Below are 12,714 nucleotides of genomic sequence, written 5' to 3'. Positions count from 1 at the left end.
ATGAGAAGCTGCTCTGCCTTCAGAGCTGGGTGGCCGGAGAGCGGCGGCTGCTGGCTAAGTGCCCAGCTCTGAAGGCAGCGCAGCCGCCAGCAGCAGCATATAAGTAAGGGTAGCATGGGATCCCTTACTTCTGCGCTGCTGATGGTGGCTGTGCAGCCTTCAGAGCTGGGTGGCAGTATATGCACTTGCGTGGCAGGAGCTGAGTGTGTGTGTGTAAAGGACTACAGGCACAAAAAAGGGGGAGTGCGCGATCAAATAAGTTTGACAACCACCACACTAAGATATTTTGTCGGGGGGGGAAATAGGGCCTAAGTGTTACATCTTTGATTTAGTCCAGTATATGAATTCACCTTTTTATCTAGCCACATTACCAGCAGCAGGGTTTTTAACACAATAGTGAATGATGGAAAATAGGATCAGAATTTTTTTAAATAAATGACTCCCTGCAAATGTTAATGCTACTTAAACTTTTTCTTTTCAGACAAAGGGATTCAAGGAAGATGTTTAATTTACTGTATAACTGCTATTATTTTTCAAGGTAAGTAAGTGTTACACAAGCACATACATTTTAAAGGCACCCCAATTAACTTCAAAGGGATTTTAGTTCCTATAAAAGCAGGAAACTAGAACATATGCTCTTCTCAGCATATGTCTCGAGGATGCCAGATCCCACTCATGTATATGACAAGTACTTTGTCCACCAACCTGAAAGAAATGCTGCATCCTTCAATAAATTATGCAGAGACACTGAAAAAGCCATTTTCTTGCCAAGTTGCTTAGTGATGTTTCCTGACAAAACGATTGGGCTTCCTTGCTTTATCAGCTTTACTTCCAGCTGGGTTGTGTATCTCTTCTCCCCACTCACTGTTTGCAAACCCGTCATTCCCTAAAAAAACCCCGACCCAACAATCCAGTTTGATTATGTTTTGAGAAACAGACTCAGTCAGCATTTGGTGACTAGATACTTGAGATGGGCACCTTACCAATGCGGGAGGAGGAGGGGGAATATTTATATTTTCAATTTAGAAAATGCAAAAGCTGCTGTTGACAAGTAATGGGTGAGGAGACAGTGGATTTATTTTCCAAACAAGATAAAGAATCCAGTCTTGTGAGGTGCCAGGTATCCTCCACTCCCACTGACTTCAGTGGGAATTGAAAACACACAGCATGTTACAGGACTGACCAAAAAACTGAAATACAAAATGAAAACAAAATTTGTTTGATATGGTGTTATTGAAAACATTGACTGGACGGCAGTTTGGAACTTTATTTTGGTTGGCTTGAATGCAAGTGCAGCACTCTGCAATGTTAATTAGTGTTTGATTTGCTGCTCTGCTAAAGAGAAGAAAGGTTCAAAATGTCTGGATTGTAATTGTATTGTAGGAAAAAACAGCTGATAAACTACTGTAGTTGTTGAAACATGTGCAACAATTAAGTAGGATTAGGACGACAGACCCGCGTTGATGCGGCTTCTAAGTTGCCAATTAAGTAATGAAAAAAGGTGAATTATTACAGCCTAAATCTGTGGGGAAATAAAAAATCTCAGTACGATTTCAATGTTAAATTTCTACCCACGTGATTTTTTTTCTTTTATAGCTTTAGCATTGGAATGATTCTGTTTATCTCTCAGTTATGATGCAATCCATATCTTTAAAAGAGGAATATTTGAGATATTCCTGTATCTACAGAATTCATGCCAGTGAAAAGCTAACTCTGGGTTCAGTCACAGACATTACGCATGACCATTGTAAAAATTGTGATTGCAACTGAAAGCCTGCTCTAAGAAATCATTTCAGTTTATTCATTTAGCACCAAATGCAAGTGAAAAATAGGCCAAATATTGTTTAAAGCCCCAATCCAGCATATAGAAGCACATGGGGGAATGGGCTGCTGCACTCACACAGAGCCTTATAGACTAGCAGCTGAAGGTAAAAGGCTCTGTATTCAGTTACCAATCTTCCAAGCTATCTATCACCCAAACATCTCAGCTCTCTTCAAAAGTACAAGTAGCTGAGAGGACATGGGAATTTAAACTATATACACCCTTACTAAACCAAAGCCCACTGAAGTCAATAGGAGTAGTTTCACTGACTTTGGATCAGGCTCATAGTGCACAGTTATTGGTGGTTTTAAAGACAAAGTCTGAATGGAACAAAATTGCTTTTGCTTATATGTTGGTGCTTAAGGATATTTGATTATAAAAAAAACACAGTTTAGGGATGATCTGTCAGTATGTGTTATTCCTACTTGAATGAATGGATGTACCTGTAATAGAGAACTTACTCGTTCCACTAACTGATTATTCAGACACTATTTCAGTATACATGTGTCTTATTGTCCCTCTATAGGGATTTTTTCATCCCATTTCTATTTGTCTATTTCATCCTACTTTTGAAAACTTTGTATTTTGAGGATGTACCTTAATATAATAGACATCTTTGTCATCTAGTACCAGCTCCAGGTGTCCAATTCGTGAATTCTTAGATAACTCAAGTTTTCCTTAGAGAAATAGGAAAGAACACAGATGTTTTCTTTTTTTGGTACATAGAAAGCTACAATATAATTTTTACTGTATCTAATGTGGAAACATATCACAACATGGTATTTACAATTGCTGTGAATAATGCATTTACAGAATTAAACAACAAATAATAGCAGAGCAAAGGAAAACAGTAAGAGGTGTGGGGTAAAATTTGACTTTGGAACCTAAGCTTTACTTAAGAGCCTAAGTCCCATTTTCAAAAGAGATGTAGCTTCTACATACTTAAGTCCCATTGATTTTTCACTGAGACTTAAGTTCTTAAGTGGCTGTCATGTTGAAAATGGGACTTAGGCTCTTAAGTAAAGCTGGCCGGAACCTGGTATTCCTGTTCTGCAGGAAATTCCCCCTTCCCCCGCCATCTGATTTTCAGCTCCCAGTGAGTGCATGAACCTTTGGGAGCATCTAGGATTAACAAAGATGCAATTACCCCAGCTGATGGAGAATCTATAATAATGTCATCTACATTGGCTGAATGGCTTTCATACAATTCAGTATAAATTTACAGCTAGATCCTCTGCTGGTGTATATTGGAGTAACTCCATTGGCTGTAACAGAGCTCCCCTGATTGCCACTAACAGAGGATCTGGTTGTTAGTTGAAAGACCTACCATCGACTTGGATTTTTTTCTTTGGCTGCATAAATTTGATTCTGAATTTTTTCTGTGGGACATTAAAATTGAGGTCAACCCCAACATCCCTTTTCAGGTCTGACTTTGGTGTCCCAATAAAGAAATGAAGGACAACTTCACTTGGAATCCAAGAAGCCTCCTAGAAAAAAAGAAATGATCATGACACCTGCAACTGGCAGAGCATTTACAAAATGGAGCTGGCCATATGGAATTACGTCAAGGAATCACGTCAAGGAATCACAGCAGGCTGCATTGCTAGGATATTAAGACTGTTTTTCCAATCTACTTCTATAATTCTTGTATAAACCATTTCCAGGTGTGCATTTCCATTTCCAATTTAATTTTATCTTTTATTCCAAATGTTTCTCATACATATGATAGTATTAATTTGCAACTAGCTGAATTTTCCAGTCCCAGCCCAGTGATAGACTTGTGAACTCTCATTTGAACACCTAGGATTTCACAGCACCCTCAGAGCCTCTTGAAATCGTGCCACACCCTGCCAAACTTTGAGAAAATTCTAACCCAGAATCCAGGTATAGAGCTTAACTCACTCAAACATTTTCTACTATTTTCATTAAGTACCTTCACATTCTAGGGCCACATTCAATTAGCATTAGAATGTCTTCCCCTTACTATTCCTGGAAGCCTTTGAATGTAATAGGGCAGAGTTTGACAATAGAATGCTAAGTTTTGGACTAAAATCATAATGAAAAAAATAAGTTTTATAAATAGTGCTGAAAACACAGATTGGGAGGCACTAGTTTATGTGCCATTTTAAATGATAGACTCTGTAATTCTGTACTAAATGCATGACCAGTTCAGAATATTGTGGGCCAATTAGAAAGAAGCTCTACTGTCCATTTTTGTGCCAGTAATTTTACACGGTCAATCTCTGCGTTTCTCCTGCCCCAGACCTGGATATTCCAAAATCACAGTTCTCTTCTCAGTAACAGTGTCTACAGCATTGCAGGCTGCAGATATCAACAAATGGCTTTGCTAATATCACATCCTATTTTGCCTGGAATTTCTCAGGCCTGTTTAAAATGTCCTGTTGGGTGGGACATAAAATGTGTCTTTGACTGTCTGTTTCAGACCAAAATTCTTTTTGCATGATCTTTGGCTATTCCATGAATTCATGCTCCAGTCACCTTTTGCTTCCCTCACTTAGCTAATTACAAATGGCTAGGGTTTTTCCTGGTTTTATTCACAAATGAGACCACCCCAACCCATATTTATATCTTCTATCACCATAGGCACCAACTAGCTAAACACTTTTCCAAAGCAGTTTCCTGAAGATATCATCAGTAACCTTGAAACATTAACACAGCCAGAAAACAGTCCTCAAATATTTTGAGACTATAGATTTAGAAAAGTTAGAAATCCTTGCTGTCTTCTCCACAGTGCAGAAAATCCTCTCTCTTAGGCCTTGTCCATACAAAAAAAGCGCTACATCAATTTAAAAACTAATCTTGTTAAACTGGAGCAAGGCCCTAAAGTAGACACACTTAAGTCTGTTTAACTCTTGCTTAATTAATGTAGCTTAAGTTGGTTTCTTATTGATAGCAGCAAGTTTTAAACTGGCGAAAGTGCACCTACATTAACAGCTCATACTGGTTTAAGTAGATTGATTTTTAGGACAATTTTACACTGCACAAGTATAGAAAAGGGGTTAAAGAGAGGCAGTGTTGCTTTGTGGTTAGCTCAAGGCACCAAGTAAGGAAGTCCTGGGTTCTGCTCCCAGCTCTATCAGTGTCTGACTGTGTGACCTTAGTCAAGTCACTTAACTTATCTGTTCTCTAATTGTTATAAAGGGACAAGAATAATTATCCACCACACGTGTCAGATAGTAGTTTCCAAGTAACTTTTTTCTTTCTATGCCAACTGGATCCTCTAGCTGCTGGAAACTGGCTGGGCTGTAGCACACAATGTGCTAAAAGACATTTTTCACTTGAGTCAATGGAAATGAATATATCTACCAAACCAAAAATAATAGCTGGTGTAATTGTACCTGAGGAGTATAGTTATAGGCAGCTTCCATCAGGTACTGTTGCAAGCCTCTGTCTTGCTTCTTTAACATCATAGCTGCTTTTGCTGGTCCAGAGAATGGGAAAGGCAAACCACTGGTTTTACCAGGGTAAGACATTTCAGAACACAACTGCCAGCCAAAAATCTTGGACACTGGTGAAACACAAGAGCATTGGGTTCAGTTAGAACAGCATTATGATTAAGCCAAGAGGACACACAGACTATCTGAGGAGAATTACTAAGGTGTAGATTATTCTGAAGTAATGAGATGAGAAGAAATTCACAATTGTGTCAAATGTGCTGTTTGTTATGATTCAGACCTCTATATATATTTGAGAGTGATTTAATTCTGTATGATAGATACAATATCCACAAGCCTACCTTCCTCACTAGTGCAGGACTTGGTTTCTATATGGTCTTGGAAACCTTCAATATTTTCCATCCCATCCATTGTTGTGAGGTAAAATTTGGAGCTATAACAAAGAAATGCAAATAGTCATTTAAAAATGATTTATTTAATCACTGCTACAAGTTTTTATACATAATTGCGTTGATTTGCCTTTCTTTCAGGTCTGTTTCATCCTCTCCTAGGTGGAAAAATATTATTAGAAAGGTGACATTCTACTGAGGTCTCTACATGTTTATATTCATTAGGAGTGCAAGTCTCTTCTTTGTGGAAGTCTTGCACAAAGCTTATGCACCACTTTAAGCCTTAATAGGGACTTCAGTGGTACATAGATGGGTCTCAGCACAGGGGTGAATTTACCCCTGGGAGATGAAGAACAATCCTTACTCTCATCTTTATTCTAATCCTTACTCTTTAGAAGTAGAACAATTGTATAGGATCTGGTTCTCCTGATTCACACCAATGCAACTCCATTGACTTCAGTGGAGTAACTCCTAATTAACACTGAAGAGAGTGAGCAGAGAATAAGGCCCGTAAGATTGTACAGAGGAGGCAGCTCCTATCTAGTGAAAAGGAGGGAGATAGTGTGTATAAAATCGTGAGGGATAAAAGCAAAGCAGTCCAGAGAATTTAAAAGCAGCAAATTACAAAGAACTCTGTGCTAAATTGTGAGCTGCCAAGGACAGCAGTGTTTCTTGCTTATAGTTGCTCGCAGGTGAAGGATGATGCCATGAATGGCTGCCATCCATTTGATCTCACTCCCTCTCCACACAGCCATACCCCCGTCCATAACACCAAACCCATGAAGGAGGGTGCTGTGAAGTTGGAAAGCGGGAGGACGGATGCTGCTGTTTAGACACAACTCCTCCCCCAACTAGTTCAGCCCAAGTTAGGGTAATTCCTGGCCCTCTATGCTTCTCTCCTCTCACCCCCCCCCCAGTTTAGAGTATGGCCTGGCCATCAGCTATGTTCCAATCCTACATTTCTTGCAGGACTTCAGTGGGAGATGGGGTGTGCAAAGACTCCACCCTTGATAGGCATGAAAGGGTTAATAAAGTGAAACAGAAATAACGTTGATTTAATATCATGGTAAAATGATTATTTAAGATTATTCTGAGATGAAAATGTTGGGTGTGGGGAGAGAAGTTGTGTGCATTTGGAATTGGATGGACATTGCAGTACACTGAATTAGTTGCCATAAGCCAAATACTTGTGCCATCAACAGATTTGCCTCCTGCCCCTGCAGTGTGAACTACAGCTTTCTAATTCTGCTTTGTGCTTTAGCTGAAAACTCATCAAAAGTAAATTATTGCTCTATCCCTTGACTTTTCCATGAGTATGAATGCCCCTGAAGACAGAGTGCAAAACCAAGACATAGGTAAAAAAAAGTAACTATGCTGTAAATGTTTTATAAATCTGTTGTCTCGTCTAAGAGGCTGGAGCACGTGGTTTATAATATGTCAACACATCCAGCCATCTTGCTGGTCCAGAATTTTCCACTTGGACTTCTGTCAAATCTGAAAGTAAGAAGAAAAGAGAAAACTGCTGGAAATATACACTACAAAGCCTAACCCACATTAGCACAAACAATTCATCAGTTTAACTTCTGGAAGCTGTTGAGACATGAAGCATCCTTTACCCAACATTCAATGATGTCAGCAGGTACTCACCTGCTGGGTACACCTCACGAAACATGGTATACCAAATGAGCCCAGTTATGTTGTTACATACTATCAATCTGCAGGAGTAAAGCCACGTTCTTGCTGCACTGGGACAATTCCCTGAAATATAGATTGCTTGGATGCAAAAGCTCCAGTGAAGACAGAGCATTGCTAGTCAGTGAGAAACTGGGGAAAGGAGAGGAAATGTCTTTTGCAGTTCATTTCTGTCATATCTCTAATTAAAACAATACTGTACAAAGAAGTGGTTGTGATATGATTATATCTCACTCTGATGATAGGATGTACAAAGTTATAGTACGTATAGCAATATAATCATACAGTATAAGAGTAAAATTCTCCCACATGGGCATGCATTGTTAAATAGGAATTTCACATACTTACCCTGTTATCACATAGATTAATTGATGATGAGAGTGGCTGTATATGTTGCTAGACAGCCCTACTGCTTTGACCCCAGCCAGATCTGACTATTTCCCTGACTTTTGACATCAGTCTTGCATTTAAATACCACTTTGATGACCGTGCAATATGAGAATCTTCTGACAATCGAATTCTTCTTGTTATTTCAACTCCTGCCTTCCACGATGCCCTTGCACAGATAGGAACAATCCCATTGCATTCCTGGTAATATTTCTGTTTAGTTTGTCATATATCATATATTCCTACCCATCATTGCCTTCTTGCTGAAACACATCATCATCATATGCAAGACACTTCTTCTCATTGCTCTGAGCTGACCCACAAATGCCTTCCTTTTACAAGCCCCAGATCAAAACCAGCTGCTTTTGCTAGTATAAGCTTAAATACATTTTCACCAAGTGGCCACTGCAGAACCATACAGAAGAACCAAAGGAAAACGCACTGTTCACATCTCATGATCCCAGCAGCCTCTAGAGCCCATGAACCTTTTCACCCACAAAGTTACACATTCTCACGAAGATCAAGGGGTACACTGATTCTCCTCTGTGGGCCAGTAAAACGTACAAGAATCCTAATCACTTCCGAGACCAAGAGTCAAACCAGTTTCACTTTCCTGCCCCACCAACCGTTAGCCTGTGTTGAGAATCATAACGAAGAATCAAAAACCTTCTGTGTTTTCTCTCAGTCCTTACTCAGCAAAACCTCCACTGAAGCAATGGGAGTTTTGCCTGAGTAAGAATCAAGCAAAAATTGAACAAGGATATCAGGATTTGGCCCAGTGCTTTTTTTCACTTTTACTAGCTCCCACTAGGCCTTCATAAACATCATATGAAGGATCTGAAGTGTGAATACACCCAATAAGTGTCTATTTTCAAAATGGCAACTTTGTACGGGGCATAGCTACACCATACTGAGTCACTCTGTTCAGTTTAGTACGAAAGTGCAGACACTATCGCTACAGGAAGAAAACTGAATTCAAATTTAAAGTCCCACACTGTTAACAAACCTGCCAGCTAAGTTCAGATTTTAGAAGGTTATCATGGTTAGTGTTCACTGGACATTGTGTAACCCACACACCTCCTGGGTGTGGTGTTCTGTGCCATCTAGTGGCACCATGACCACCTAGAGAGATAAAGTGAGTCTGCTCTACAGCCTTAGCTAATAGCCAGGTGGCTTTTAGCTCATGCAGTAGAGGCTCATGCACTAAGATCCTGAGGTCCCCGGTTCGATTCCACCTGACGACCGGGGTCTGTTGGTGTTACAGTTGCACTCATCTGTTCTTACCTGAAGTTGATTATCTCCATGGATTCTTCAGGGGTGTTCAAGAAAACTTTAAGTTCTTGGCCTTTTTTCACCTGGATTCCTCCATCAAGGCTGGTTGATGTCCTCAGTCCTGTTACCCAGTTCAAGCCAGCTCTTCCCAAATTCCCCACAATTCCCATTTGGGCAGAAATCTGGATAAAAGCACTGGCAAGAGATGCAAAGAAACAGTTCCCACTGAAAAGCACCTTCTTTATTTACCAACACCATAATCTAAGCCACAGGCTTCTTATCCTCTGTGGCACTGTACATGTTTCATTGCTAACTTTAAAGTTGGGGTGAACATTTTGGTTTTTAAAATAACTTTGAAATATTCAGACACACGCATCTTAATACAAGCCACAACAAAAGTCTGTGTTATAACAGAGATGTATACAAGCTGAGGAATTTAGACCTGGATTCAAATCCAAACTCCACCAGAAGAGGCAAGAGAAGTGGTTGGATCCAGTGTTTTGAGTCAGGCCCATCTCTATTTATATGTGACATAGCAAAGTTCAAGTAAATAATTGAAGAACACAGCTAAAAGTCTGACAGTCAGGTAAACTAATACTGGGCTAGATCCTCATCTGGTATAATCTGGAATATAGCCTATTGACACCAACTGGATATATTTGACCCATAATGCAATTTATTCTCATATGCAAACTTAATTCATAATATCACAGATTATGGCGTGATGCTCATCAACATAGAGGAATAAGTGGGTATACATTTTTTAACCAGTAGCCTCAAAAGAAGGATGAAATACTTTGGTCTCCCACACTGAATTTTTGGGGCAAGGATTTCTATCCATAGCTCAGAAAAACCTTTAAACCAACATCTCATCTTCAGGAACCTGCTTTGGAAAGTGGTATGGTTGTGGAAGGGAAATGTGAACGTGTAAGACAAACGCAGGAGGTGTGTAACTTATCTAACGGGATTCAAAACAAACCCTCCCTCCCAATATTTTTTTTAAACTGAGCTACCTGATTGGTCAGGACACAGCAAAAGCATATTTCCGCCTGAATGACTTCGATGGAATGGCCTCCTACAATTAAAAAGCACCCCGACCATACCCCATACCCCAAGTGCCGTTGGAGACAAAATCATGGAGATCCCTATGAAAGCCAAGGCAGAATCAGCTGTATGATATGAAAAGCAACTCGTGAGATCACCCACCTGCAAACGTTTGTAAACTTGACTGAGAGGTACAATAGGTGGGCTGGCTAAAAAAGCAGGGCTGGAGAAGCACAACAATAGAGAATTTAAAATTAAATGGACAGCATAAAAAACTGCTGCTTCCTGATAACAGGGCAACATATCGCACACTGCTGGTCGCTGACTATTCTACGTGGATTTCCGAATTGATTGCAGGGCACATCCGCATGGAACTTGTGCCTAAAGCACCACTACGTTCCCCTCACTGTCGGAAGTGTGTGGAAGTAATAAATACATGGTACTTACTTTACAGTTATATAGCACTTTCCACCCACGTGCCTTATAAAAGTGAGTCTGTATTATTAATCTCATTAAGGAACAAAGGGTACATCTCCATGGCAATAAAAAGACCTGTGGTACAGCCATGACTAGCCCAGCCAGCGGATGAGGGTTTGTGGCGCTCAGGCTGCGGGGCTAAAAAATGCAATACAGACATTCAGTCTCAGGCTGGAGCCTTGGCTCTGAAACCCCCAAAGCAGCTTTTAGCCCTGCGAGCCCGAGTCAATTGACCTGGGCTCTGGGACTCAGTGCCCCGGAGGGTTTATTGCACTGTAGACATTCCTAAAAAGGCAAAATGTCCTGAGGCAGAGTCAGAACCAAGGACTCCTGATTCCCACTGACATATTCCAGACACTGTCTGTGCTGCCTCTCTTCTATTACTGCAGCTCTTAAAGATGTTAACTAAGCTCTTCCAAGTATTGGTATACAACCCACAGTCTGTACTGTAATCACAGCATGGTTCAAAGTAATTACAGTTTAACTACAATGTACTTGAATTATGAAGCATATTTGCTCCCTACTATATAAAGCATCTTTTACCTTAGCTTGAGATATCCATTTATGAAAAAATTTGATCGTTGTTTGAAATCCACATTCCCTTTGATTTTTACATTGGTTGCTGCTGAAGCATTTAAAGCCAGTCTAACTTGAAAGCCTGAAATTGATGGAAAGAGCAATTCTTCAGTAGCCAGACTCAGTCTTTTATTAAACTGGACCTCTTGCCCCTATGGCAGAATAATGAAACAAAATAAAATTGCTATGCATATCATAAAGTCAGCTGCAAGGATTTTTCCAGACTTTTGCTTGGGACAGAACCATCCACTGTGTTTCTCATAGCATTTCCCCTTCCATAGCAGGTCCTTTTCATTGAGCTGGATTTGGAAATAAATAAGAAACCAACACCAAAGCTTATCTTTGGCAAGGGCAAAAATGCAGCTAGAGTAAGCCCTATGAGTGTTTAAAGACTAGGTATTATTTTGCTCTGAAATAGGAACGTTTTTGGACAAGAACAGGGACAAGCATAATCAAGACATTAAATTAAATTTTGTTCATGGTGACACAAACACATCCCCTTTTGTTACAACCCAGAGTAGATCCTGTGTATTTCCCAGTCTTAAAGGTTTCTAAAAAAAAATATTCTGATTTGGTTCAATTAAAACAAATAATAATCCCTGTTTTTTAACCTCTTACATATCAGGTCAAAACTAGTTTCTCCAAGCACCCACTTTCAAACAGCAAAATGGTTCCTTTTACCTTTAGAAGCTTGACAGCCAGTTCCGCCAGGTTCAGGGAATAATGTTTCACTTGCTTCTTTATATCCTCACAGTCCAAAAAGCTGAGTTCATTCCCAAAAATCTTGATGCTCAGTTCGCATTTCAGCTCCTTCTTTTTCCCCATCCTTTCAGTAAACTGACAGAGTGGTACAGAGTTATTTAGGAGCAGGGGCTATTTACACAAAATACCATACAACCTCACAGCAAACTCATCGCCAGTGCAGTTCAGATTATTAGCAGAGGGGATGGTGGGGCATTTGAACCCATGCAAATATGACAAGACCACATGAGACCCTGGTTATTAGGCCTGCTGTGTCCTGTACAGCATTCCACACACCAAGGATCAGATACTTTCAGCCGGGAGCAGAAGTGATAGCTGCTTCCAACTGATCATACTCAAGATGGGTGAGTGATGGGGCTCCTGAAATGTTGAACACTGCTGTGCCAGCCACAACAGTGCTACGAACCAGAGACAGATATGGCTTTGGGGAAACAAAACCACTGACCTCCCTGGAATAATCATGGGCATCAGGTTTGTATAATTTTTGGTGGTGCCCAGAATGGGTCCAAGCAGAGCCATCCCATCCATAGGATGGACTGGGCTAACCGCCCTGGGCCCAGCACTTTGGGGGGCCCCACGCTTCAGGGGAACGTGGGTCCAGGGTGGCCTGGGGAGTTAACGGGAGGCCTGGTGCTGGCAGCAGCTGGTGACCTGGCCCCATCCCGCCCTGCTCCACTCTGCCCCACCAGCTCCCGGTGTCGCTCAGGGGAGGGGGCAGAAGCTGGGAGCCCTCACTGCAGTCCTACTGGGTAGCAGGAAGAAGGTGCTTGCTAGGACCTGTGACACCCTGGCAGTGCAAGATAAAGCCTATCATGCAAACATTCACAGACATGCTTAACTTTAAGTGTGGGAGCAGTCCTCTATTAATTTCAACGGG

General features: G+C 40.8%; 1 protein-coding gene across 1 annotated transcript in view; it reads right to left on the bottom strand.

Moving 5' to 3' along the window:
- Window positions 1-12,714, bottom strand: part of LOC140918001 (uncharacterized) — a 152,295-nt gene that overhangs the window by 83,192 nt on the left and 56,389 nt on the right. The window contains exons 18-25 of the mRNA XM_073361527.1: window positions 11,757-11,912; window positions 11,043-11,227; window positions 8,991-9,173; window positions 5,580-5,671; window positions 5,182-5,351; window positions 3,150-3,309; window positions 2,420-2,499; window positions 706-886 (exon numbers count right to left, since the gene is read on the bottom strand). Of these exons, the coding sequence (XP_073217628.1) occupies window positions 706-886; window positions 2,420-2,499; window positions 3,150-3,309; window positions 5,182-5,351; window positions 5,580-5,671; window positions 8,991-9,173; window positions 11,043-11,227; window positions 11,757-11,912 (1,207 nt within the window). The remainder of the gene's footprint in view (window positions 1-705; window positions 887-2,419; window positions 2,500-3,149; window positions 3,310-5,181; window positions 5,352-5,579; window positions 5,672-8,990; window positions 9,174-11,042; window positions 11,228-11,756; window positions 11,913-12,714) is intronic.

Source organism: Lepidochelys kempii, chromosome 10 (genome assembly GCF_965140265.1).
Source record: "Lepidochelys kempii isolate rLepKem1 chromosome 10, rLepKem1.hap2, whole genome shotgun sequence".
Taxonomy (NCBI): domain Eukaryota; kingdom Metazoa; phylum Chordata; order Testudines; family Cheloniidae; genus Lepidochelys; species Lepidochelys kempii.
The sequence above is the reverse complement of the archived record's forward strand: the minus strand, read 5'-3'. Positions and strand labels throughout refer to the sequence as shown.